The 26,868-nt window shown below is 54.3% G+C and overlaps 2 protein-coding genes across 4 annotated transcripts; one reads left to right on the top strand and one right to left on the bottom strand.

Annotated features, from left to right (window-relative positions):
* Positions 1-2,454: 2,454 nt before the first annotated feature.
* Positions 2,455-15,407, top strand: GPAT2 (glycerol-3-phosphate acyltransferase 2, mitochondrial). Of its 2 annotated transcripts, none has more exons than XM_043918727.1 (22): positions 2,455-2,503; positions 4,917-5,045; positions 5,174-5,287; positions 6,111-6,184; positions 6,589-6,693; positions 6,936-7,064; positions 9,393-9,492; positions 9,864-9,997; positions 10,306-10,405; positions 10,507-10,719; positions 11,064-11,183; positions 11,351-11,433; positions 11,772-11,890; positions 12,718-12,788; positions 12,861-13,119; positions 13,206-13,354; positions 13,514-13,591; positions 13,998-14,129; positions 14,210-14,330; positions 14,431-14,496; positions 14,724-14,779; positions 15,109-15,407. In XM_043918727.1, the coding sequence occupies exons 2-22, from the start codon at positions 4,983-4,985 to the stop codon at positions 15,223-15,225; spliced, it is 2,403 nt and encodes an 800-aa protein (XP_043774662.1). In that variant the 5' UTR covers positions 2,455-2,503; positions 4,917-4,982; the 3' UTR covers positions 15,226-15,407. The 2 variants fall into 2 exon arrangements, with proteins under 2 accessions (XP_043774662.1, XP_043774661.1); XM_043918726.1 differs by lacking the exon at positions 2,455-2,503 and adding an exon at positions 2,542-2,694.
* An 80-nt stretch (positions 15,408-15,487) lies between these two features.
* FAHD2A (fumarylacetoacetate hydrolase domain containing 2A) lies at positions 15,488-26,131 on the bottom strand. Of its 2 annotated transcripts, XM_043918729.1 has the most exons (9): positions 25,968-26,115; positions 25,123-25,166; positions 22,750-23,000; positions 21,213-21,429; positions 17,551-17,610; positions 17,189-17,351; positions 16,015-16,123; positions 15,816-15,903; positions 15,488-15,693 (listed from the first exon to the last, which is right to left on the bottom strand). In XM_043918729.1, exons 3-9 carry the CDS (start codon positions 22,992-22,994, stop codon positions 15,631-15,633), a joined length of 945 nt encoding a protein of 314 aa, XP_043774664.1. In that variant the 5' UTR covers positions 22,995-23,000; positions 25,123-25,166; positions 25,968-26,115; the 3' UTR covers positions 15,488-15,630. The 2 variants fall into 2 exon arrangements, with proteins under 2 accessions (XP_043774664.1, XP_043774663.1); XM_043918728.1 differs by lacking the exon at positions 25,123-25,166 and having other exon boundaries at positions 25,968-26,131.
* Between the last annotated feature and the right edge of the window lie 737 nt (positions 26,132-26,868).

Raw genomic sequence — 26,868 nt, forward strand, 5'->3', positions numbered from 1 at the left:
AGTCCAGGGGGTCAAAAAGAGTACAACTCCACTTAGAGACTAAAACAACAACAAATCCTTTGTCCATTTATTTTTCTTGTTAATTTGCAGGAGTTCCTTGAATATTGAGCCTCCTGCAAATTAACAGGAAAAATAAGTGGACAAAGGATTTGTTGTTGTTTTAGACTTTGCACGTATATTTTCTGATTTTGTAACATATCATTTGGAACAGATATTTTTAATTGTGACATAATAAATTCCTCCCTTTATTTTTCTTTATTGATTGTGCTTTGAAATTTTGTCTAAGAAATCCTTTCTTCCCTCTGGGTCTCAAAGATGTCCCTTTCTTGTATTTTCTATCAATGCTATAATTTGTCTGTTCACATTGATTCTTTAATCCACCATCTTGTACGGGATAACATCATTTTTCTCTATAAAGTGACTCAGAATTTTCCCAATAAGAACAACTCTTTCTCCACTGGCTTGTGGTGCACCTCTTATCACATACAAAGCTCCCCTATAACCAGGGATCCAACTCTGAGTTCTCCATGGTGTTCCAGTGAGTTGTCCATTCTTTCACTGACACCATATTGGTTTTTCGTTTGTTTTTAAAATGATGTCACTGTCACATGTCTGAATATCTGTGTAAGGCAGTTTCCTGCCCACCCCTGTTTTACTTAGACATCTAGAGACCTTTAATCTCTCCTCACAGATTTCAAAGCAAGTTTACACAGCCGGAATTTTCATTGCGATTATAGTGGAGTTAGAAATTAACTTAGGGAGAATGGACACAGTCATATACTGAACCACCCCTCCCAAGAGCATGAGCTGACTACTTGAGGGGGTGTCTTCACCTTGACTTTGTTCTCACCCAGCAATGAGCAGGCACTCAGTACTTTCATAAACAAATGCTAGGGAGGAAATCTCCAAGGGGAGATGAAGAGTGGGCCTGGAATGTTTCTTAGCACCACTCCCTCCATTGCTAGCCAAGTCTGAGATGACACACCTGGTGATCCCTACAGAGAGGGGCGAGAGCCCTTCTGCCCAGGCGAATGCCAGCCTAAGTCCTCTTTTCCGGATGACGTGCAACAGGAAAGCCCATCTAATTCAGGGTACACTGGCCCCCAACCACAGGGAGGGTCTTCATCCCTCTGGGTCCAGAGACTCAGTTACATGCAACAGGATGTTCTGGGTGATGCTGTCTGGCCTGAGCCTGGGTGGGGCTCCCGAAGTCCAGTTCAGGTTGGGTGGGGCCAAGACCCAAGGAGCCTCTCTATGTCTCCCAAGGTCCCAGTCAGCCAGTCAGTCTGCACAGCAGCTGGCCCACAGGTCTCACGGCACGGGAGTTCCACGTTTTCTGTGCACTGCTTGATGAGGACACAGAATTCCCGGTATCCCAGCTAAAATCCAGGCCTGAGAAGTATGCTTCTTTTAAAATGTCCAAATTGCAGCAAACAACATGAACAAAAAACACTTCTTCCAAAGAATCAACTTGACTGAGCCGAGAAACTCTGCAAGAAGACAGACCTGGTCTCTACCATCATAATCCAAGCAACTTTTGGATGTGAAGTATCTGTTTTGGGCTACTTCTGAGCATTAAATCTCGCTAAGAAGGAATGGTGGGGGCCTACTGACAGCTGCAAAACTCAACTGCATAGACAGATGGTGTTCCCAGAACAAAGGGATGTTAGAGTGGAGACAGGAGTCGGATATTTACCAAACAACCACACCAATAACCACACCAGTCACAGGGCTAGCTGAAACTCAGGCACCTGGTGACTGCGGTATATTCCTAATTGTGGTCTAGCATTCTAACCAACAAAGGAAAGGACACCGAGTAGGCCTGACTTGTTTTTCATGATCCAAAACTGGCTTCTGGGGATTTCTTTTCTAAGTGTCTCTAATTTGGGATTTTTCTAGAGCCTTCACGTCAATCTGGCAGCATGTGAACTCTGGGAAAGGCTTCCCAGGCGGCTCAGTAATAACCTGCCTGTCAATGCTGGAGCGGCAGGAAACGCGGGTACGATCCCTGGGTTGGGAAGATCCCTTAGAGTAGGAAAAGACAATCCGCTCCAGTATTCTTGCTGGGATAATCCCACGGACAGAGGACCCTCAGTCCATGGGCTTTCAAAGAGTCGCACACGACTCACCACGCACTCACGAACCCTGGGAACCTCTTTCATTAGAACCTGGCAGCTCACGCATCCCCATTCTTCAAGTACCCTAGGTCTCATGGACATCTCATGCACCTGCGGGTTCCGCCTGGGAAAGTGAGCAGCACATGACCAGACTAACACTCCACAGCCAGACGACCACACACCCCGACCCACACAGGCAGCCCCGCCCACTCACACTCAGGGCCGCGAGGCCACGCAGCGTGCGTTAGGGCAGGGCGCCAGGGGCGGGGCTTCGGGCCCTGCACGTTTTCCAATAGGCTCTCAGAGATGCCTTTCAGGCTGTGCGCAGAGGCTGTCTGCGTGCACTTCCGGCTGCTGCTTTGGCGGGAGTTGGCGCCGGGTGTGAGGTAGGATCTGAGGGGGCTGCTCCCGGGCTGGGCTGGGTCGGGCCAGGCTCAGGGCCGCTCAGGGGCCTTACTGCCTTGGGCGCCAACCCGGAGGGCCTTTCTGGGGATTGGTGAGGGTTGGACGGAGGCCCGGCCTTGTTAGGCCCACTATGGGGTCCTTGGCCTGAAGGGCAGTCCCTCAGGGAGCCTAGGTAAGTGTGGTCCTCGGCTTCTCGTCACCCTGGACGCAGAGCCAGTGTGGCAGGAGGCCTTCTTTCCGGCTTAGGGCAGCTCGGGGACGCTCGCTGTGGGTCTGTGAGGGGCTGAGTTAAGTCCCCTGTCCTCCAGCTCCAGGTGCGGGCTGCAGGGTGAAGAGGTCATGTTCAGCCTGTGGTTCTTTGTAGGGAACAGGCATACCAGACAGGGGAACGGGTTTGGATGCGATCTCTTGATCAGGGACGCGAACTCAGATGCGCACAGGGGCCGGGCATCAGGTGTGACTGAGGTGGCGGTGGACGGGACGGTGTGTGCGGCCAGGCGAAGGGGCATGGGGACAGTGGCGTTGGGCTCTGGTCAGCCGAGGTCCTGTGGCGTGCGTACCAGAGACGGCAGGTCGCTGGTTTGTGTTTTTTTTAACAACAGCCGCTGGAGACATGTTTTTTTTTCTTTCTTTCTGTTTTGCTGTTGTTTTAAAGTAACAAGCTCTTTAGCTTTTTGAAAATATTTATTTTTAATTGATTTGTGATTGACAAGCTCTCTAGTTTTAAATGTTGAGGTTAATCCATCAAGTTGTAGAAGATTGCAGGGCCAAAGAAAGTACATCTGTGAACTGCATTTGGCCCTCTGGTGGCCAATTTGCCACCTCTGCTGTCGGTGTCCTGTGGGGAGGGGCGTCCAGGCAGGAGTTGCAGACTGACAGAGAAGTCGAGCCCTGGATTGTGTGAGCTGAGTAGCTGACTTGGTTGGTGACTGGGAGTTACCCCTTGCCTTGTCTTAACATATCTTTCCCTTCCTCTCACCCTTACTCTGTCCCTGTAGCATTAGCCCAGATCTAGTGGGGTTAGGTTGGAGAGTGGGGGTGTTCTGAATCTGGGGAGCAGACACCCTCCTTGCCAAGCAGGCAGGACTCCAGACTGGAGCCTGGTCTTGGGGACTTCCTGTGCCAAGTGTCAGTGAATTGGGCTGGGAGAACATTTTCAAAGGAGGAGGTACGTTTTGGATGAGTCTACCAGAGCTGTTCACTGGGGAATTGTGATTCTGGTACCGCTTGATCTCAGGTTCTAAACTGCTAACTGAGGAGAAGAGGAGAGGTGCAGAGGAATTCTGGGAGAGGAAGTTACAGTCAGTTAACTAGCATCTCCTGGGTCCCTCCTCTGGGCAGGGTAGAAGGCTGGGCATACAAGGTTGAGTGCTTTGTAGCTCTTGCCCTCAGGATACTTAGATGATGTGGGCTAACTCTGGAGGAGGCTTCTTGCCTGGCAGGCTTGGGCTGGGGGAACCAAGGAAGGGAGGAAAAACCTAGAAGGTGATGCAGAAGCATCACAGACTTAGAGCCATGGACTTAGAATTTGGGGAGGTGATGGGAAGGAAGAAGGCATTCCCAGGTAGGAGTAGGAACTGTGTAGTGAGGGTAGAGATGATAGCAATAATTGGATCAGCCTGTCCATCAGGGACATGGAGAGAGATCAGGGGAGAAGGGTTTTTAGGGCCCAGTTTCTGGACTAGGAGGGGTTTGGTGCTGTCTTATGGAAGATAGATGTTATATTGCGGTAGAATATTGTGGAGGAGGCTGAGGCAATACGAAGTGGGGTCTTCTGTAGAGAGTGCTATGTAAGAGGACACCAGTTGTGGAAAAGTGTCGTATCCCCAACCAGAGGACCATTCCTTGGTGACAGGTCTGTGTGGCATTTCTTTTGAGTTTTGACCCAGAGAACAGTCACCCATCCAGTACCGTCAGCCCTCATTCTTGTAATGATTGAAAGGAAAGGGGCTGTCTTCTGGTGCTGAGGGGAAGAGCAGCTGAGCAGGCCCTGGTGGCCTTGGGACAGTGGTTCTGTTCCTATTTGGCAGTCTCATGCCTCCTTCCTGGTGCACAGAAAGTGTCAGAGTCTCTAGTACAGCCCCATCTGTGCTGTGAGATGGCAGAGGGGATATCGATGATGAGACAACCCATCTTCTTAGTGCTAGCCTGAGGGAGCCCTGATCTGGACACTGTGAGATCTTTTGAGGGTAGCTGGCTGCTTGGTGGGATCAGTTGGGTATTGAGGGGAAAGGCTTTGATCTGAGCCAGCCCCCAGATTCCAGCCCTGGATCAAACGACTGTTGGCTTGCGTGTTGTTTGTCTGTTCTGGGGTGGGGGCGTGGGGGTCACTCCAGTAGCCTCTGGTTATGGCCCAGATTCCAGTACCTCCTCCATCCTGTTTCCTCTTTCCAGGTCAGGTTCTTCTGGAGAGAGAGGAGGGGTGCAGAGGTGGCTGGTTCCCAGATGCTGTAGACCCCCATGAACACCATGGCAGAAGCCAGACTCCAGACTCAGCAGAGAAGCAGCCAGGATGGTCGGGAGGTAGTGCTCCCATTCCCAGAACACTCTCTGCCCTCCTGCCTCCCGTCCTGTGCCCCTCACTCCTGGAGCCCACCTCCCTCTGTCAAGGACTTTGAGCCCTCTCATCTCTCCCTGTGACCCTTTTCCAGACCAGCCTGTGGTCCTCAGGCTTTGGGATGAAGCTGGAGGCTGTCACCCCATTCTTGGGGAAGTACCGCCCCTTTGTGGGTCGCTGCTGCCAGACCTGTACCCCTAAGAGCTGGGTAAGTGACGGTCAGGCCGGGCCCTATCTTGGGAAGCTTGGTTCTGGGAGCCACAGCTGCCTCAGCCCTGCGAAGCAGCTTCCTTTATTCTTCCAAGCCCAGCCCTTCCCCGCGCCCGTTGTCTTTCAGGGGAATGGGTGCACTAGTGTTTGTTGGTTGTTGGTTTGGGCCTGGCTCCTGGCTTCTGGCTCCCAGGCCTGGGAGAGTTGGGTGGGGAGGTACAGCGGGATCTGAGATGCCAGAGGGCTGGGGTCTGAGCATGCCTGTACTCAGAGCGGAGGGCCTAGAGACACTGTCCACTCAGAGTCAGCGAGTACTTTGCACATGCTTGTGGGGGGTCTCTGTACGTCCATGCTGTGTGCTGGTGCTGATGGGACTCAGTGTTCTTGTGGAGATCCAGGCTACATGTTCCCTGCTGTTGGTGAGAGAACTTCTCAGAAATGATATGCTACTCTCCAAGAGGGTGATTCTGTAGAGGATGCAGCCCTTTCCTTTTGACCATGGAGCCCTGTCTCCTAACTGAACTTCAGGATCTGAGGTCAGACATCTTTTGGGAACTGCAGTGCTATAATCCATCTCTCAGTAGACTGTATAGTCCATCAGGGAAAGACTGCAGAAGACAGAGCAGGAGCTTTCCTTTACCGGTTTGCAAAGGTGCCCCAAAGAAGGAAATGGCAACCCACTCCAGTATTCTTGCCTGGAGAAGCCCATGGACGGAGGAGCCTGGTGGCTACAGTCCACGGGGTCGCAAAGAGTTGGACACAACTGAGCGACTTCACTTTAAAGGCCCCCCAAGGACTTGCTCTCTGCCCCTTTCCGGCAGGAGTCCCTCTTCCACAGAAGCATAATGGACCTCGGCTTCTGCAATGTGATCCTGGTGAAGGAGGACAACACCAGGTAGTCAGAGCTGGGGGTGGGGTGGGGTGGTGGGCAGGGCCCTTGGGTACAGGGCTGCTGGGGCCCTGCTTTGTGGTATCATTTTCTTCTTTCGATGGGACAAGAATGGACCGTACCCTCTGCTCCAAACCCACGGGTGGGGACAGGCAGGCTTGGAGTTTTCCTGCATCTCCTTTTGGGAGCTTTCAAGCCCTGAACCTGTACCCTCTTTCCTGGGGAGAGGGGATAGGAAATGGGCCACAGGTGGGCAGGTGCTTCCTATTCCTGCTCCATGATAAGCCAAGCTCAGGTGTTTCCAGTCCACGGGACTAGGATGTGATCCCTTCCTGATGGAATACCCTCAGTGGGCCCTAGTTCGGGGGCTCTCTGAGACATCTACCCCATGCTCTGGGGTCTGTGCCCAGGTTTCGGGGCTGGCTGGTTCGGAGGCTCTGCTATTTCTTGTGGTCACTGGAGCAGCACATACCACCCTGCCAGGATGCCTCACAGAAGATCATGGAAAGCACTGGGTGAGGAGGCAGGGACTGGGATCTGCTTGGTACTTCTGGGATCCTTAAAGGGATGACAAAGGCTCTAGGCGGGACTGGTTGAAAGGACTGGTTTCTAGAGTGTTAGCGTGGTCAGGGACCCTTTTTTAAAGATGGAGGGTGAAGACTGGAGGCTGTGCCCTGGGGACTATGGGGCTGAGAGGAGTGACCTTAGGCCTGCTTCAGCCTCACACCGCAACCACCACCCCTACCCCCCACCACAGGGTGCAGAACGTCATCTCAGGGAGGGTTCCAGGAGGGGCTGGGGAAGGCCCGGTGCCCAGCCACGTGAAGAAAGAGGTACAGCGCATCTTGGGCCACATCCAGGCCCCGCCCAGCCCCTTCCTGCTCAGGTAACTCTGCTGAAGGGCGCCCTGGGCTGGGGCCTCTGCCCTTGGGGAGAGAGCATTGACTGGACTTGGGGAAAGACTAGACTCCCCTCCTGGGGGAGCTGGGTGGTATATTTACCAGACAGCCTGAGGGAACCCTGATCTGGACACTAAGACTTTTGAAAACAGCTGGCTCCTTCAGGGGACCAGTTGGGTAAGGGGGAGGGGCTTTGATCTGAGCCAGCTCCCAGATTCCAGTCCAGGTTCTCACCACTGCTGGCCTGCTGTTGTATCTGTCCTGAGAGGGTGGGGGCTTAGGGGGATCATCTGAGGAACCCCTGGTTGTGACCTGGACTTCAGTGCCTCCTCTATCCTTCCACCTTCCCCCAGGTCAGGCTCCTGTGGAGAGAGGAGATGGGTGGTCTCCCATCTTGTAGGCCTGCCCACTCACTCACACATACCTGCCACTGTCACACCTGCTTCCTCCCACATGTGTCCTGCACAGGTTGGAGCTCCTCTTAGATGCAGAGCAAGCTTCTGGGGAAGTGGAGATGTGCACATGTTTGCAAGAAGGACAGAACAAGGGCTAGGATTGAGAATACCTGAAGGCGGGGAAGAGACCTGTAAGCCCGGGACAGAAGAGGGAATCGAGCCAGCCTTGGGGAAGTGAGGATGTCAGGGAACAGTTATGCCAGAGGGAACAGCGTGAACTGTGGCTGCAGGAAAGGCCAGGTTTGCTCAAGAAGCTGATGTGGTTGGAAGCTGGCAAGTGAGGGAGTGAGTTGCTAGAAACAAAATCGAGAAGTAGAAGGGGGCAGATATGCAGAACGGTATACAAGAAGTTTGGATTTGATTTCTAAGTGCAATGAAAACCAATGGAAAGGTTTTAGACAGAGAATGACAACAAGATTAATTGAGGTCAAGGATAGAGAACAGGTCCTCTGGGGAGGCTGGTTGGTTAGTCCAGGTGAGATGATGGGGGATGGGGATGGCAGTAGAACTTGGGAAAATGGATTGAGAAACCAAAGTGAAATTAACAGGACTCGCTGATGTATAGGAGGGTAGGAATGGGACCAGCGGAGGGAAAGGGGGCAGTTGCAGGTGAGCTGGGTGTCTGGATGAGCACCTGGTAATGTGGTTGGAAGGGAGGAGACAGGCCTGGGGAGGAGTGAGTTTGACCCACAAAAGGTGTTTTGGACATAAAAGTTTTCTGATACCTGACACACTGTGGAGACACTGAGGCAGCTGCTTATATATTAATATATGAGTCTGGAGCTCAAAAAAACAGGTTGAGACCAGGAATGTGTATTTGCAGATCTTTAGGACATAGATGATACTCCTCCAGGGAGGAGTGAGTCACTGAGGGAAAGAGTACAGCACATGTGAGGCTCAGCTGTCTTGACAGTGCTGAAAGGTCAAGTGAACAGGAACAGGAAGTAGAGATTGTTGGTGACCTATGACCAGTCTTCCATGTACCATTTTTGGCTTTGTCAAGACTTCCAGTCCCTTGACCCGAGCACCTTAAACCAGCCATCAGCCCACCTTTCCTGCCCTCCAGGCCTAGCTTAGATTCCAGGGCTCCTGGTGACAAAAGTGTCCTTAGGAGGGAGTCATTGGGCACAACCCAGTTGTGTTTGAACCCAGCTACCTGCCTTCTCTGCATCTAAGCAGCCGAATGTTGCTGGAGAGACACATAGTGGGTAGACCTATTTCCTTTGTAAGTGTGATTCTCAGAGGCGCACACAGTGCTCTCCAAGGCTCTGCTCTAGACTGCTGCTTCTCTGACTGACTCATTGTGTGCTGCTCACGCTTCACGGAGAAACAGAAGCCGTCTGATGAGGACGTGCCACGTGTCCTCCATATCTCCATGCTGCCTGCGTCTATGCTTCTGTCTGCGTCTAAAGCCAGTCCTCTTATCAGGCTTCTGGACATCCCCTCCCCAGAGATTTTGCCCCTTCATTGTCCCCTTTCCTTCTTATATCACTAACCCCTCCCTTTTAGTTCACTTTCCCCAGCAGTTTGCAAAGACAAGGCTGGTTATGCCTAGAGGGAGTCTTGGTTCTCTGATCTCTTGGGACACACGGGGGCGCAGGCGTGCTCTGAGGCAGCTGGCCCATGACGTCTTCCAAGGGAAGGATCAGCACCTTGCAGGTGTGGGCCCTGCCGTCAGGCCCGCCTTCCAGTCCCAGCACCCCCACCTCTTAGCTTTCTCTCCTGCCCAGCAGCGTCTACAACCACTCTGAACCTCACTTTCCTCTTCTGTAAAATGAGGACAGTAGTAGTGCCTGCTTTAGAGGAGTTCTGGGCGGCCCTCTGGGGGGCCCATTCCTCAGACTGGGCACTGCTCTCCAGGCTGTTCAGCTGGGCACTGCTGCGGTTCCTGAACTGCCTCTTCCTGAACGTGCAGCTTTACAGGGGCCAGATGAAGATGGTCCACAAGGCCGCCCAGGCGGTAAGGCCCGCCCTCACGGGGACAGGAACAGAGGCTAGGCCAAGCCCTGAGCCGGGACCAGCCCCGTCTGCTGGGTGGGAAAAATGCACTGCTCTTTGACGACCTTGTCTTCGTGTCTCACGGTCCTGCTCCCTAGAGGCTTCCTCTAACGGCTTTTCATCATGTCTTAACAACCATTACGTCAATGGATTACCTTAAAAGTTGTTGACAGAGCTCCTCCGCTTTTGGGAAATGTGCTCAGAGAAAGCCTGCTCAGCTGAACCCTCCCTCCCTCTGGGACTTCCCTGGGTCTGGAGGCGCTGGGTTTCAGCTGCCTGCATCTTCAGGGTGGGGGTATGGCTTGGCACTTCCATCTGGCTCTCCTGGAGCAGGGCTCGCCGCTCGTCTTCCTCTCTACCCACAAGTCAGTCCTGGATGGCATCCTGCTTCCCTTTGTGCTGCTCTCCCAGGGCGTGGGCGTGCTCCGTGTGGCTTGGGACCCCCGCACCTGTTCCCCCATCCTCAGGTAAAAGGCTTGTGCCCTTAGATGTACAGTGGCAAGGTCCCCAGACTGGGATAGAGGTGTGGGGGCAGGGAAGGTGGTGTTGCTAACAGCTCCCCAGAGGGTCTCTTCCTGGCCCCTCTGCTCTCAGCATTGTGCAGCCCAGCCTGTGGGGCTCAGAGGGTGGGTCAGCTGTGGGCTCTAGGGCCATGCCTGGCCTCAGGGTGTTGAGGCAGGACCCAGGCTGGCCCTGAGTCGGCCACGGCTCTCACTTGCCTCATGCTTGGTCCCATCTCCTGAGCACCTTCCCTCCTCTGCCCTGTGCCCCACAGAGCTCTGCTGAAGAAACTCGGTGGGCTTTTTCTGCCCCCAGAGGCCAACCTCTCCCTGGACAGCCCTGAGGGGGTTCTTGCAAGGGCTGTGGTCCACGCGGTGAGTGCTGCGCCCCCAGTGGTGGTTTATGGGGCCAGGCCAGGGAACAGGGGCCTTGGCTGTTCTGGTTTTGACACCTGACTCCCTCCACCCACTTCCAGACTGTGGAGCAGCTGCTGGCCAGCAGGCAGCCCCTGCTTATCTTCCTGGAGGAGCCCCCTGGGGTTCGGGGGCCTCGGCTATCAGCCCTGGGCCTGTCCTGGCTGGGCCTGGTGGTGCAGGCGGTCCAGGCAGGCATCGTCCCAGACGCTCTGCTTGTGCCAGTGGCTGTCACCTACGACTTGGTTCCAGAGGCACCCCATGATGCATGCCACGTAAGACCTTCCTGCCCTGGGTCCCCAAGTGGATACCATCTCCAGAGAGGAGGCACAGTGTTGTGTCCTGTGACTGAGGCCCCTCGGGGCTGGGCTTAACGGGGGAGTGCAAAGGAACCTCACCCCTGTGGTTATTATCCTGTGGCACCCGCCGAGGCTGTAACAGTCATCCTCTCATTTCATTCTCAAAAGACCTTGCTGGGGAAGGATTTTTCCTGTTTCATAGACAAGAAAATGAGCCTGGAGAGGTCACGGTCATGTACCAGTTGGAACCTGAGATGAAGTGGAACGGAAGGCCTGCACCAGGCCCGCCGGCTCCCTCAGTGCCTCCCTCCTTCCTGCAGGCCTTGGCCCCCCTGGGGCTGTGGACAGGCCTTCTGGCTGTTCTACGGAGCCTAAGACGCTGGGGCTGCAGCCGCCGAGTCTGTGTCCGTGTGCATCTGGCCCAGCCCTTCTCCCTGCAGGTGTGGGCCCTGTTGGGCAAGGCTGGGAGTACCTGTGGTCTGTCCTAGGGCTTCTAGCAGCCTGGCCTTCAGGCTACTGCAAGGACGGCCTGGCTCACTTCAGATGGGCTGTATGTAGGCTTCCAGGTGGGCCAGGGCAGACCACCTAAGAGCCTTGTCCTGGGCAGGAATACACCATCAACGCCAGAAGCTGCTGGGGCAGTAGGCAGACCCTGGAGCAGCTGCTGCAGCCCATAGTGCTGGGCCATTGGTAAGGGCAGAGGAATATGAGGGTCTTGGGCAAGGGAGGCAGCTCTAAGACCCCGGCTCGTGAGCTGGCACCCCCTCCTGTCCTGACCACAGACATGTCACCAGCCCCAGCCTTCCCTCACCAGCTAATCTTTGTCCTCTCAGACCATCCAGGTGCCCCTGCCCCGCCTGTAAGCTGGGTGTGGGTTATGGCACACGGGCCTGGAAAGGACTGAGGGTACACGAGCCCCCCTTGCAGGGATGGAAACGCCCTCACCTTTATATTCAGAAGGCTCTGGGCGCCCCCGCGGTTGTCTTGACACTTGGTCCCCTCACCTGTGATCTGTGTCTCTCTCCTAGCACCGTTGTCCCCGACACTGAGAAGGAGCAGGAATGGACGCCTGTGACAGGGCCCCTTCTGGCCCTCAGGCAGGAGGACCAGCTGCTGGTCAGGAGGCTGAGCTGGCACGTCCTGAATGGTGAGGGGCCTCGGTCTGGCCTCGGGGGAGGCTCCTGAGCACCATGTCCTCCCAGCTGGCCAGTGGGTCAGGGCCCTCTGTTCCGGGTGGGTTTCTGCACCTGCCCCCTCCCGTGGGCCCGTTGGGGCACATGAAGACTGGCACCTGACCCTGCCCTTGCCCCCGAGGAGGGGGCAGCCAGAGGGACGTGGTGGAGCCACTAAGTGAGGGCACACTTTGAGGTGACACTGGCTGAACCGAATGACATATGTCAGGGACTTAACAGGTACCTGGAACAGAGGGGGCCCTTAATAGCATTGTCACCATCTTCTCAAGTGTCTATGCTGTGGCAGAGACTGTGGGCTGGTGGGTAGTAAGGGCTTTCCTGGTGGCTTAGATGGTAAAGAATCTTCCTGCAATACAGGAGACCTGGGTTAGATCCCTGGGTTGAGAAGATTCCCTAGAAAAGGAAATGGCAACCCACTCCAGTATTCTTGCCTGGAGAATCCCCATGGGCAGAGGAGCCTGGCGGGTTACTGTCCATGGGGCCGCAAAGAGTCAGACATGACTGAGCGACTAAGCACAGCACAGGCCTACAGGAGGCAGGGAGGGTCTCTGAGCCTCCAGCTTGGGTTGCGGCATATATTTGATAAATGTCAATTCTCCACCAGGGAGGGTGGTACGCGAGGCCCAGGCCTGCCGTGCCCTTCCCAGGGTGGAGTGGTGTGGGAGTGTGTGTGTGGCTGCTGGCAGGGAGGTGTTCTTGGCTGGGAAGACTTGCCCAGTGACGGGGGGACAGAGCTGCTGGGCCTCGGCCCCTGACCAGCATCCCTGACCCCTGGCTCCAGCCAGCGTGGCGAGCTCCGCGGTGATGAGCACGGCCATCATGGCGACGCTGCTGCTGTTCAAGCACCAGAAGGTAGGGCCCGGGGTGCTGAGGGCTGTGGGGAGGAGCCCCGGCCCTTGGCTAAGTCCGCCTCTGCCCACCCAGGGCGTGTTCCTGTCGCAGCTCCTGGGGGAGTTCTCCTGGCTGACAGAGGAGACGCTGCTGCGTGGCTTTGACGTGGGCTTCTCGGGGCAGCTGCGGTGCCTGCTGCGGCACACGCTGAGCCTGCTGCGGCCACACGTGGCCCTGCTGCGCATCCAGCAGGGGGACTTGCTGGTGGTTCCGCGCCCCGGCCCAGGCCTCACGTCCCTGGCACGCCTGAGCGCCGAGCTGCTGCCCACCTTCCTGAGCGAGGCTGTGGGTGGTGAGTCCCCAGGGCTTGCGGTGGCTGGAACGCGCAGGGGTGAGGGGCATAGCGCGCCTCCTCATGTCTGCCTCCTCCTCCCCCAGCCTGTGCTGTGCGAGGGCTGCTGGCCGGCAGGGTGCCGCCCGAGGGCCCCTGGGAGCTGCAGGGCATCGAGCTGCTGAGCCAGAAGGAGCTGTACTGCCAGATCCTGCTGCTGCTGCACTTGTTGCCACAGGACCTGCTGCTGCTGCAGGTGAGGCCCCCCCCGCAGCCCACTGGGTCCTGCGCCTCCCCCCCCGGACGGAGGGCCCTGCCTGCCCGAGCCCTGTGGCGGCAGGTCTAGCCGGGCTGCGTCTCTGGGCCGCCCTGCCCAGCTGGCCTGAGGTCACACAGGGCCTCTGTCGCCCCTCAGCCCTGCCAGTCTTCCTACTGCTACTGTCAGGAGGTGCTGGACCGTCTCATCCAGTGTGGGCTCCTCGTGGCTGAGGAGGTAGGAAGGGGGCTGTGGACAGAAGCCCCTGCCTGGGCCCGGCTCCTCCTCCCCCCGCCCCCCTGGGGTGGGGGAGGGCAGCTCCGGCCCCAGATGAATAGATGCCTGGGTCCTGCCGCCACCACACTCCACCTTGGGGTCTGTCACCGCACCTGCACTGGACCTGTGCGTACGTGTATTGACGGGCTTCTGCATACCCCCTGCCCTCCACACCTCTTGTCCACAGGGGCTGTGGCCCTGAGGGTAGGTGCTCATGTCCTCTCAGCAGCTGCCACCGTCTCTCGTGGCCTGGAGCATCCTCCTAGGCCCCCCAGGTCTGCGTCTGGATGGCCATGTACCCCGTTGGGGGGGCCAGGACCGGACCTTGGCCAGCCTGACAGGGTCCCGTGGCTCTCCCGGCCCTCAGACCCCTGGCTCCCAGCCAGCCTGTGACACAGGGAGGCAGCGTCTGAGTGCAAAACTGCTGTGGAAGCTGAGTGGGGACTTCACCGACAGTGACAGTGACGACTTCGAGGAGGCTGAGGGCCGGTACTTCAGGGTGCGTTGGGAGAAGCCACTGGGGAGGGGGCCGTGGGGAGGCAGTGGGAGCCGCCCTCAGCCTGGCCTGTCCCCTTCCAGCTCAGCCAGCAGTCGCGCTGCCCCGACTTCTTTCTCTTCCTCTGCCGCCTGCTCAGCCCAGTGCTCAAGGCTTTTGCACAGGCTGCCGCCTTCCTCCACCGGGGACAGCTCCCAGATACTGGTGAGCCCTGCACAGCGTGGCCATCCCAAGGAGAGGCCGAACACGGTGTGGGGTGAGCTCTGCCCGCGGGGGCCCAGGTCTCAGTCTCTCTCCCTCACAGAGTCCGGCTACGCGGAGCAGCTGTTCCAGTTCTTACAGGCCACAGCCCAGGAGGAAGGGCTCTTCGGTGAGTCCCAGCAGCCAACCCCGGGCCCTGGGCGGCAGGGGGAGGGTGGCTTGTGGCTGCTGCCCCCTAGTGGGCAGTGAGAGCCCAAGTTCCGGAGTGCCGGCTGCAGGGTGGAGGCCTTTGGGTCCAGCTTGAGTCCTCTCCTTGGGGTGTTCCTTCTTTAAAGAGAGGAGAAGCTGTGCCGGGGGACTGTCCCCACCTACAGCCTCCACTTCTCTTTCATCTAGAGTGTGCGGACCCAAATCTTGCCATCAGCGCCATCTGGACCTTCAGAGACTTGGGGGTGAGAGAGGCCAGTCTCCTCATCCTCCTGTCCCCCTGCCTCCCACCCCCATACCCTGATAGAGCTGCTGAGGGCAGCTGGCTGTACCCACTCGGGGATTTACCCAGGGTTTCCCAGGAATAGGCATGTGGACAGTAGTTGGGGAAGGTAGGATAGTTTTCCTGCCCCTCTCTGTCTCCCTGACCACTGGCTCATCCTGCTCCCAGTTGGGGCATCAGGATGTTTGAGAGGCAGCATTTGACCTCAAGCAGTAAGGCTCAAGGGGTCAGTTTTCCAGGGGAGGGGCCCAGCGCCCACGTGAGCACTCAGCGCCCTTCTCTGTGGCCCAGGTGCTGCAGCAGATGCCTGGCCCCACAGGCCCCATGCTCCACCTGTCCCAGGCCTTTGCCAGCCGGGAGAGCCAGGAAAAGCTGGGACAGTTCATCCGGCAGTTCATCTGTAGCTAGAACTGTGGGGAGGAGCCCTTGCCGAGACTCTTCAGCTCTGGAACACAGCCCTGCCCTGGAGCAGAAGACTGATTAGCTGGACTGTCAGATCTTTGCGGTTTGACTGTGCCTTGCTTTCTGCATCCTCTGCTGCAATAAACTAGAGACTGGATGAGTCCTCGCTGCCCAGCCTCAGCACCGTGTGTTTGGTGTGATCATGTGTGTGTATCTGCCCTCCTTCCCCACTGGGTGAGAATGCCCTCTCACTCCTTGAAACACATCCTAAGGGAAGATGAAGTTTATTGAGGAGGTGAGCACCATCGTCTCCCCCTCTACCCGAAGAGAAGCCTCAGGGGCTGGCACCTGGCCTCTTGCCATGCTGGGCTCCGTGGGAACAAATGCCCCTCCTGCCTGCAGCAGCAGTCATCACACCACCTTGTTGACGATGACACCCAGGTCTTCAATCTCACACTGGACTTCATCGCCCTTCTGCAACAGAGTGGGTCGTGAGGCTGTCGGGCCTGAGGCGTGGCGCACATACACAGACCTGGGTTTCTCGGGTCTGAGCCAACCCTGCCAGGCCTCTGCCTTTTCTCGCTCAGCCAACCTACCTTGAGGAAGACAGGAGGCTTCCTGAACATCCCCACACCTGGGGGCGTCCCGGTCAGGATGATGTCCCCTGGGTAAAGAGTAACGAACCTACGGGCAGAAGGGCCAGGTGAGGTCAGGGGCTGAGGTGCCACAGCCTGGCATGGGGGGCTCAGTAAAGCCCCCAGGTGGCTGTTTGAGGCCAGGCTCTATCCCACTTACTGAGAGACCCAGGCTATCAGCTCTTCTGTCTTAAACACCATCTGGTTGGTGTTGCTACTCTGCATCACTTCCCCATTCACTCGGCAGCAGATCTTTAGGTTGTGTGGATCTGAAATGCAAAAACAACACATTTGGGATTCTCCCTTCTGACCCCCAAAGCCCTCCTGACAATCAGGAAACGAAAGCACAGGGTGGCCTTGCCAGGTGAGAGGCTTGTCTGCTGGGCTCCCTGTGCCTGCTCCTGGCGCTCCCACCCTGGAGTCTGTGTGGACTCTGGCCTGCCCAGGCCTCCCTCTGCCCACCACCCAGCACAGTGCCCGCCGGTGGTCAGTGGATGGGTTAATGAGGGAATGTTCCAGACTCAAGGGGCAGAGAACAGTGGCTGGGTTTTGCCTTAAAAACCAGATTCTATCTGCAGCAGAGGCTGACTGCGTGTTACAAAGCAGCAGGGTAACAGCATGAGCAGTAGTGAAGACCCCTGCACCTGCCGGCTCACCTCTAATAGTGTCCTGCATCACCAGCACTTTCATCCTGACTTTCTGGTGGTTCACACATCCACAGGCACACCCCCAGGAACCCAGTTTAACTTCAGTGATGACTGACTGCAAGGGGCGCTGTGAGGCTGAATTACACGGACAGGCCCCGCCCGGTGGCTGTGCTGTCCTCCTCACCCCTGTCTTTTCTCCAGGCTCTCACTGTGCCCTTGCTGCTTGTAGCTGCTGCCACCTGGCTACACGCCGGCTGGGTGAGGCCCCGGGGGTTAGCTCCCATCTCTATTAAAGAAAGGGCCAGGGGCTCGGGAACAGCTGTTCTCTGCGATGCTCCAAGGCCAGCCCTGCTTCCTTCCGACGTAAGGCCTCTCCTAGATGGTGCAGCCAGAGGAAGCCTGATCCAGGCGTCAGGAGGGAGCCCTGGCCCCTGTACTGCATGTCACGAGTACGGAGTCCCCGCCTCTGCTGCTGTAGGCCTCTAAGGTGAGGGGCCGGGAGGGAGGCCAGTGGAGCACTCAGCCCGGGTGGAGAGATCTGCTCTAATCCAACAGTCAACGAGAGGGCAGCCGGGGATGGGGCCCTCGGCGGGCCACGCCCCTCACTCCCCTTCTGGAAAGAGGCTTTGCTGACACATCCACGCAAGAGCAAGGAGAGGAGTCACCAAGTGGGCAGCAGGCACCTACCTGCCACACTGTCCTTGGTCACCAAGGCAGGGCCCAGAGGGCAGAAGGTGTCAAAGGTTTTCCCCAGCAGCCACTGCTTTCCATTGCGTCTCACCTGCCAGTCACGGGCACTCACGTCGTGTGCCACAGTGAAGCCAGCCACATGGGCCATGGCATCTGCAGCCTGTGGGGGCAGGGGGTTTGGCCAGATGGGAGGTTAGCTCATGGTGACACCAAGCCCGGTCACAAAGGGTCTCAAAGCCTCGATCCCATGTTAGGGCTGCAGACAGCTGAGGTGGTGGTGGGCGAGGGGCATGGCCACGTCAGGGGCGGGTAGCTGACAACCACTCCCCAGTGCCAGGGTAGCTGGCCCTCCCCCTCACCTTGATGTGCTTGCCTCTCTTCCCAATGACCACGGCCAGCTCCACCTCCCAGTCCACCTCCTGCAGGGCGGGAAGGGGCAGTGAGCTGCTGGGCCCTGGGCTCCGCTATTCCGCTGAGGGGCTCCTGCCGCGGGGCCAGGCCTCTTAACGGTGGGGTGGCTGCCGGCCCGTACGTGGGAGACGGCAGCCCTAGGGGAGGCCCCGCAGGGGAGGTGTCACGTGTGGACCACAGACTTCGGGCAGTGAAGGCAGCACCGCTGCAGGCAGGCAGAGTGACTCCAGGGACTGCGGAAGAGCAACGTTTTTCTGGGGAGGGAGTTTTACCAAAATCACTCTTGATACTTCCAAAAAAGGATAAATACCGAATAACAATAGCTAACCCTACTTGTTTGCCAGGCACTATTCTAAGTGCTTTAATGCACTAACTCACTTAAATAATAACAAGATCAACATGCCAAAATAAACGTGGGCCAAAGGCTTGAATAAGCAGTTTACAAAAATATATACACACGGCCACAAAAAGGAAAAATGCTCAGCTTGTTCCATAATTAGCAAAGTGCAAATATAAACTAGATACAAGTTAGCCGTGCAAACTGACTTTTCTAACAGTAACAACCATGAACACAAAAAAGAACTGGATTTCTTGGGGAAAGGGCCAAGTCCCTGTCAGTGACGAGAGTACGAGACAAGCCTGGAACTGCTTGGCCATAGGAAGGAAGTGCTCAGAAAGTGATGTGGGTGGGGGCCATCCGAAAGCCTCCCCCTAACCAAACTGAGATCCTCTGAGTGTCAGAAACAATGTAAATGATGGACTATGGTCTATGACATATTGGATAAAAGTAAAAATCAGGAATTTACAGTGATAAAGGGACAGGGGTAAAACAAAAAACCAAGCAGTGTTTCTCCACAGAATACCAGCTAATAAAAGTAGAAGGCATGACAGAGAAGAAAAGTCAGATTTTTCTAATCCTTACTGCAGTAATGGGTTCAGGGAAGGATGACCAGATGATTCCTGGAAGAGAACTTGTGGGGCAAATAAGATAGTCACGTGGTTTCAGTGACTCCTCTGCAGACTGTTTGCTCGTTTCCACAGTGAAATGTACCTTTACCATGGAGAGGTCACGTGAGCATCACGGACACGAAGGACCAGCTGACCCTGGATGTGATATAAGTGCGCACCTGCTGCTACAGACAATGTCAGGGTCCCTCCCCATCCCCCAGCTCATCTACCGCAACCTAAACCCGGGGTGATGGCATGAGGTGTGACGGTATGAGAGGTGATCAGGTCATGAGGGCAGAGCCCCCATGAAGAGGCTAGTGCCCTTATAAAGAGAGATGTTAGAGAGCTCACTCCAAGGACACAGTGAAGAGGCAGTCATCTGTGGGCCAGAAAGTGGGTCCTAATCTATTGGTACCTTGATCTCGGACTTCCCAGCCTCTAGAATTTCAGGAACTCAATGTCTTGTTTTGTAAGTCATCCATTCTGCAGTATTTTGTGACAGCAGCCTGAGCAGATTAACCTGTGTAGAACTTGACAAAAATGTTTAACCTGAATCTAATCATGACGGACCAACCAGACAAATCCAGAGTGTGAGACACGCCATGAGACAATGTGCCTGACTTCTTCAAAAAGCCTGTTATGAAAGATAAAAACGGGGGAGAGAGACTGCTTGGGGTCAGGGGTCAGCAGGCTGTGGCCCACAGGCCAAATCCTTGCTTGTTTGCTGTCTCTGTTCCTGTAAATAACGTTTTCCTGGGACACAGTCAGGTTCCTTCATGGACCAGCCAGGCTGCTCTCACACAACAGTGGCAAGGCTGAACTGTTCCTACAGACACTACTTGCTGCTCAAAGCCTAACACCTACTGTTAACTGGCCCTTTGAGAAAAAGTCTGTGAATCCCTGTTCTGGACAAAAGGCACTAAGAGATACAACCAAATACAACGTGTGACCCTGATTGATCCTGCACCAACACCAAAACACAAAATAGGACCCAAATTAAAAGTCACCTTTGGAGGCAACTGCTAATATTCCCAATTGGACTGGTTAATATTAACTTAGATATGGTTAATGTTAACTTTCTTAGTTGTGGTAATGGTATTACGGTCATGTAGGACATTGTCCTTATTCTCAGGAGATGTATGCTGAAGTTTTTATGAGTGAACTTTTTTTTTTTTTGCTGACAAAGCAACAGACTTTACTGGGAAGGGGCGCCTGGGTGGGAGCAGGAGGGTAAGGAAACCCAGGAGGAGGACTGCTCTCCTACATGACTTGCAATTATGAGTGAACTGTCTTAATGTCTATAATTTACTTTGTAAAGTTCTTTCTACTAACCCCCCTTAAAAAAGTGTGTGTGCGCCTGTGGGACATGAGGGAAGGGAAGGAAGGAGAGACGTGGGAAAACAGGGCGGGGGAGGGAGGGTGGGAGAGAAGAGCAAATACAGCAAAATGTACATTGTGAATCCAGGTAAAGACGCTGGGTAGTCACTGCATTTTTTCCCCCCAACTTTACTATAATTTTCAAAGTATTTCTAAACTAAAAATTTTAAAGTACTAGTAAGGGTACATACACTGCTGGTGGATATGTAAACTGTTTTTGCAGTCGAAGGTCACTCTGGCTAATTTTTGAAACCCTGCCTATACCCTGATAAAGACATTCACATTCTAAGAGTTAATTTAAAGGAAATAATCACACATTCATGGATGTGCAAAGTCTCTTCTGTAAGGATGTTCACTGCAACATTATAAAAGCTAAAAACTGCAAACAACCTATTTAGCAATATGAGGACTACTGAATAAATTATGGCCACTGATACAATAGAAAACTAAGCAGTAACCTAAAAAACGTCAGGGGAGAATATTTAATGGCATGAAAAATGTTCTTGATAGAGAACTTAAGTAAATGGTAGGCACATGCACAGTATAAACAGAAACAGGAATAGAAAAACCCTGGGAATTATATGTGGAATCTAAAAAGAAGCAATACAAATGAACTTACTTACAAAACAGACTCACTGGCTAGAATGAATTTATGGTTGCTGGGGCAGGGGGGAAGGGATAGTTAGGGAGTTTGGGATGAACATGTACACACTGCTGTATTTAAAATGGATAACCAACAAGGTTGGACCTTTTGTATAGCACATGGAACTCTGCTCAATGTCATGTGGCAGCCTGGATGGGAGGGGTGTTTGGAGGAGAATGGATACATGTATATGTATGGCTGAGTCCCTCTGCTGTTCATCTGAAACTATCACAACATGGTTCATTGGCTATTACCCCAAAACAAGTTCAAAAGGAAAAAAAAAAATTCTGGGAAGATATACAGTAGAACATGAATGTTGCAAGCCCTGCACAGTGGGGACATATGTAGCTTTTCATTTCTTTATGTATTTATGTACTTTTGAAATTTGAAAATTATGAAATTTATGTAATTTCTTTACATATTTTATTTATTTTCTATGAAGCAAGTATATTACTTTTATAATCAAACAGAAAAACAATTAATGTTTTTTTTTCCCCCAGGAGCTGTCTTATCACTGTATAATACCCTGGAGTTTCTGTTTAATGCACTACTGAGCAACAGGTGGTTCCCTTAGCGGGACGCTGAGCACCTGTGTGATGGGCCCCAGTGCCCGGGGTGGGGGAATGGGGGGTAGGCACCCACCTGGCTCTCGGGCGGAAGGATGATGTCATCGTAGGGCCCCACGATGGCGCTAGCGAACTTGCTGAAGATGATGGGCTCCTTGGGCACAGGCACGTTCTGTTCTCTGCAGTGGTCCGCATAGTTCATGCCCACACATACCACCTTGTCTGGCCGAGTGACCGGGGCCAGGAGCGTCACCTCTGCCCGTGGGAGGACTGGCAAGTGGGTGGCCAGTGCTCTGCAAAGACCAGAACAGGAGAGGGGCCTGCTGGGGAGACCCTGCAGCTGCTACCAAGCTTTGCTTTTTAAAACATACTTTCTAGAGCAACCATCAGAGTCAGCATTGAAAATCAAGCCCAGCTATTGCCCCTTGATATGAGAGTACTGTTTATGTTCATCCAGTGTTGACTTCCTCTCCCCAATTAGGTAATATGGGCTTTCTCAGGTGGCCCGGTGGTAAAGAATCCACCTGCCAATGCAGGAGATGAGGGTTCAGTCCCTGGGTTGGGAAGGTCCCCTGGAGAAGGAAATGGTAACCCACCCCAGTATTCTTGCCTAGAGAATCCCATGGTCAGAGGGGCCTGGCGACCTACAGTTTGTGGGGTCACAAAGAGTCTGATACTACTTAGCGACTAAACAACATAATATGGAATTACATAATACAGAAATACATAATAATTTCCATGTAAGTGAATTCAAAGGGTGCAAATGGGGATAAAAGAAAGCTCTATCTTCCTCCCCTTCTCCTAGGCACCCCACTCCCTCCCCACAGACAAATGCTGTGTCCTGTATAGATTTTCACAGTCACTCTGTGTAAACTCTTCTCCCATCTTTTTTATGCCAATGACAGCACGTTATATATACGCCTTTTAAAAAAATATGTATTTTAGAGATCTTAACATATAAAGTCTATTAGCTTTCTCTTTTTTGTATGGTTGTGTATTACTGCACAGTAGATGCACCCAATTCTCTAATAAGGGACATGGAAGGAGTTTCTAATCTTGCAAGAATATGAAAGTAGGGGGAAAATACTGTTACCAACACTGTGTGTTGTCAAACATCTGTATTTATATCAGCTTAACAGGTGAAAATGACGTCTCAGAGTGGTTTTTCATTTACTGTGTGTCAACATCTTTAGACCAGATACCATAGAGCTCCTGGGTTCAGGGAGGCACCTACCTAATCCAACTCAAACCCAAGAACCGTCTTTAAGAACATCTTTGAAGTCCTCTGCCCTCTTAGGACGCCAGGTTCCAGCCCCTCAGGCAAGCAGGCCTTAACCCCCTAGGGAAGGCAGTGGGACAGAGGAGAATCCTGGCCCCCTCACCAAGTGTGTGGCCCGGGGAAGGTCAGTCATCCTCCCTGGGGCCCCCTGTAAACTGGGCCTACTGTCACACAAGACTCCTAAGGCTCTTTGCTCAGAGAAAGGAAGCCTGCATTACCCTGATCCCTTGCAAAAGAACTACCCTGGTTCTGTTTCCCAGGGCAGGGGTTGGGTGGTGAGGGGGGAGGGGAGAACGGGGCAGCTAGGGCAGGGCTGTGCTGCCTGCTGACTTACCTTCTCACCACCGACAGAGTGGCTTCTCCCTGCTCCAGGAATTCCACCATCGTCCTGGGCAGTGTGGGCTCAAAGGCGTTGAGGTTGATGACACCCCCGCCATTCCCTGACTCCAGGCCCAGGTGGGGTCCCGTTAGGTGGGGTGCCTGGAACTGCACCAATCTCATATCTCTGGAGGGCTGAAAGGGCCACCTCTGCACCTGCAGCACAGTCGTGAGCAACCTCCTTCCACCAGACCCCAGCATCAGCTCCTACGGGGAGAAAGTGGGCCCCGAGGACAGAGGGCCTGAAACCATCGCTGGGGTTCCCAAAGCTCCTCGAGCTGCAGCCCAAGGCTTTTCGCCCCATCAGCCTTTCCTGGCACACGGCATGGGAAGCAGTCCAGATTTTAAGTTATTTCACCACGTATATAAGGTCAAGTTTTGCTCAATTCTGTGCCTGTAATGAAACACTGAGACAGTGAAGGACCAGGAAGCCTGGCATGCTGCAGCTCATGGGGTCTCAGAGTCAGACACGACTTAGCAACTGAACAACGACAATGAAACACTTCTAGAGAAGCAACTACTTCATGCCAGCCACTGAGCTAGGTCCCATCTTCCTTCAACTGGTGCTTCCTGACAGCTTGGGCTGTACCTGCACCACTGAGGCACTGGGCAAACGATGCAGGCCAGACACGCTCAGCCCTGCCGTCCTGCCTGCAGGGAAGACTGATGTTAACAACTGATATGGTTGAGTAGGGTTCAGTCACTGAGACCACTGCTGGGAAGATTCGGAGAAGGCAGTGGCACCCCACTCCAGTACTCTTGCCTGGAAAATCCCATGGACGGAGGAGCCTGGTAGGCTGTCGTCCATGGGGTCATGAACAGTCGGACACGACTGAGCGACTTCACTTTCACTTCTCACTTTCATGCATTGGAGAAGGAAATGGCAACCCACTCCAGTGTTCTTGCCTGGAGAATCCCAGGAATGGCGGAGCCTGGTGGGCTGCCATCTATGGGGTCACAGAGTCGGACACGACTTAGCAGCAGCAGCAACAGCAGCTGGGAAGATTGAGGGCCCTGCCTTTGTTGAGTTTCTTGAGGAAGTGTGGGCTAGGCTAAAATGAATAGGACTAGGAATTCATTAAAGTCTCTTGCTATCATGAGCAAGAGACTGCAGGTGAAACAGGCTCCACTCAAAGACAAGCTGACAGAAGTCATTTTTTAAATGCCAATTTGATCCTGTTACCCTCCTATGTGGGCTTCCCAGATGGTGCTATGTTAAAGAACCCGCCTGCCAATGCAGGAGACGCAAGAGACACAGGTTTGATTCCTGAGTCAGGAAAATCCCCTAGAAGAGGAAATAGCAACCCGCTTCAGTATTCTTGCCTGGAAAATCCCATGGCCAGAGGAGCCTGGCAGGCTACAGCCCCTGGGGTTGCAAAGAGCTGGATATGACTGAGCAACTAAGTACGCACGCATGGGCGAGAGCACAGGCTGCCTGGGGAGAGGCCGCAGAGGGTTCGGGGCTAAGCCTGATGGGGGCGCTCTCCTCTCTGGGTTCCTGGGCCATGACTGTCTCTCTAACTACTGGGTGCATGGCGCCTAGTACTGCGCCTGCCACACAGCAGGTTCTCAGCTAGTCTCAGCTGAAAGAAGGAATGTCGGAGCAGGGGCTTGACTTTTCACTACTTGGGAAAGCTCGGTGATCATCCATCTCAAGAGGAGGTGCCATCCCTCCTCAAATCACTGACAAAGTATCAACAAGGCTCAGGTCCCATCTTGAGTTCTAGGCTCCACTCAAAGACAAAACCCATTCTCTTCTTTTTTTGTTTCTAAGTCTGGCCTCAGTTCCAAAAGTCCCTCCTCTTCACGGTTCCTTGCTTTTAAAAGTTCCTTTATGCTTGGGCTTCCCAGGTGGTGCCCGAGTCAAGAACCCACCTGCAAATGCAGGGGACGAAAGAGACATGGGTTCAATCCCTGGGTCAGCAAGATCTCCTGGAGGAAGGCATGGCAACCCACTCCAGCATTCTTGCCTGGAGAATCCTATGGACAGAGGAGCCTGGTGGGCTACAGCCCATGGGGTCACAAACAACTGAAGCGACTTAGCATGCATTATGCTCAGGCACTTGGAGGTAATCCCAGACTCCTGGTTCTCCGATGGTTCCATCTGCCTTGATAAGCTAAAGACTGATTAGATCCAGATCACTGTTCTGATTGCTCACTGTGCTGGCTGATGGGTTTAACCAGAAAACCAGGAGTTTAAAACCTCCTACCTCCTACCTCACACAAGCACCAACCATGCCACGGGCAAGGGCTGTTCAAGCTGCAGTGTTAGCACTCAGATACTTCACACACTAAGACTAAACAGATCCCACTGAACGCCAGGTCTTACCTTAAGCGCTTTACCTGCAATGTCTGATTTAATTCTCCTGACAACTGTGGAAGGTAGGGTCTGTTGGTCCCATTTCACAGATAAAAAGTCTACAGTAAAGTGCTGGGACTTGAATCCAGGTCCAGGCGACACTGGAGTTCTTGATTTGGGTTAACATGTCCTTGTGTCCTCAGGGTGTTAAGCGTGGGACACTTTAGCCCAGGGGTATTGATGAGAAATAGGAACCTCCAACAGGAGATTTGGAGGCTCAGGGACTCCCTGCAAGCCGTCAGCCCTGCTCCGGGAAATTTGATCTGCTGGCTACTGCCTCCGGGAGAGGGCTGGTCACCTGCTCTCCCAGATAACCACAGGCTGACCTTCCCACGTGACAGACCCTAGCAGGTTCTCATTTCGCCCTATAGCAATCCCTCCAGGCAGAGCGCCTCATTTCACAGAAGGGGCGTTGAGGCTTAAGGTGAAGTCACCCGCCACGGCACCTGAAAGTGGCCCCGCTGCTTCTGCCGGAATCAGCGAGCTACAGTGCCTGAGCTCAATCCAGCTCCAGAAAAGGGTCCTTAAGCAAAAAAGCTGGGACCTGGGGCGGCGCAGGCGTCATAAGCCTGCGAGACGAAGGTTTGCGTCCGGGATCGCGTGCCACTATCCACTCGTCTGCGCCCCCGTGTGGGTCCCCCAGTTTCCCTGTATGCCTAGCTCCCCTGCACTCGGTGGGCGCTCAGAAGGGCCCGCCCACCCCATCAGAGTGGTCGGAGAGGCGGGGCAGCAGCGTTCAGTCCTGCCCATCCCGGGAGGCCAGGAGTGAGGCGGAGGCCCGGCGCGCCCCGCCATCTGGCCCAGATCTAACCTACCTGGCGCTCTGCGCTGTCGGGGCCCGAGACCACGACCACCCGGCGCCTGAGCGCAGGTACTGAGCTCCGGAGACAGCTACCAGCCTAGAGTTCTAACAAGGGGGTGAGCCGAGGGGCTCACCTAAATAAGACGTCAGCGGAGGCGGGCGCGCGCTCGTGACGTCACAGGGACAACGGCCAATAGTAGGGCGTCTAGTTCGGTGCCGGAAGTCACGTTGCGGAGGGGGCGGGCCCAGCGCTGAAGGGTAGTTGGTTTCTTACTTCATCTTGCAGGCCTGCTGGCTCAGTCTCTGTACGCCGGGCACATTTCCCGAGGCACTCGCTCTCGGGACGCCTTGAGTCCCGAACTTGAAAGTGTGTGCTTCCTGAAATTTTACGCCCTGGGCCCGCCTGAGGCCCTGTATCTGGACCAGGCCCTGCTCTGATCTTGAGCAAAACGCGGTGGAGACCAAATTATGGCGCGCTGGTTGACAAAGACAAGCATTTCGATTGTGCCAGATCAGTGAAGAGAGGAGGGATGTTTGTACCCATTTTACATCTGGGCAACCTGAGGCCGGAAGTGTTTTACTCAAGATGTCATATTGACCCCAAGTGCAGCCTTTTTACAGTCCTGCCTTCATATGGGCTGCACACAGGGTAGTGGGAGGCATAACCTCCATTATTAGAAAACAGGCATTCTAGTGGAGAGGTGGTTTAATTAAACAAACAATCGTACTTTCCAGGCCTCTGGCATATGAAGACATAGGAGGCAGTCTGGGCTAGAGTCCCAACGCTTAATCAAGGAGCAGACCATCAAGGATTTTATTTGCCCTAAGGAAGGAGTTTAAGCCTTAGCTAATCTCACAGGAGGCCACTGGAATGTCCTCAGAGGGAGTGGGTTGCATTTGAGAAGTTTTGTTCA

The sequence above is a fragment of the Cervus elaphus genome, chromosome 11 (genome assembly GCF_910594005.1).
Source record: "Cervus elaphus chromosome 11, mCerEla1.1, whole genome shotgun sequence".
NCBI classification, from domain to species: Eukaryota; Metazoa; Chordata; class Mammalia; order Artiodactyla; family Cervidae; genus Cervus; species Cervus elaphus.

What these genes read in the sequence shown, in the direction of transcription:
- GPAT2 (XM_043918727.1), top strand. Translation starts at nt 4,983, where the DNA reads ATGAACACCATGGCAGAAGCCAGACTCCAGACTCAGCAGAGAAGCAGC. An exon ending in GTGAAGGAGGACAACACCAG is followed by an intron (nt 6,185 to 6,588) that starts GTAGTCAGAGCT and finishes GTCTGTGCCCAG; the next exon opens with GTTTCGGGGCTGGCTGGTTC. An exon ending in AAGATCATGGAAAGCACTGG is followed by an intron (nt 6,694 to 6,935) that starts GTGAGGAGGCAG and finishes CCCCCACCACAG; the next exon opens with GGTGCAGAACGTCATCTCAG.
- FAHD2A (XM_043918728.1), bottom strand. Translation starts at nt 22,994, where the DNA reads ATGCTGGGGTCTGGTGGAAGGAGGTTGCTCACGACTGTGCTGCAGGTG. An exon ending in ACTCTGTCGGTGGTGAGAAG is followed by an intron (nt 21,430 to 22,749) that starts GTAAGTCAGCAG and finishes TGGTCTTTGCAG; the next exon opens with AGCACTGGCCACCCACTTGC. An exon ending in GACCAAGGACAGTGTGGCAG is followed by an intron (nt 16,124 to 17,188) that starts GTAGGTGCCTGC and finishes TTTGCATTTCAG; the next exon opens with ATCCACACAACCTAAAGATC.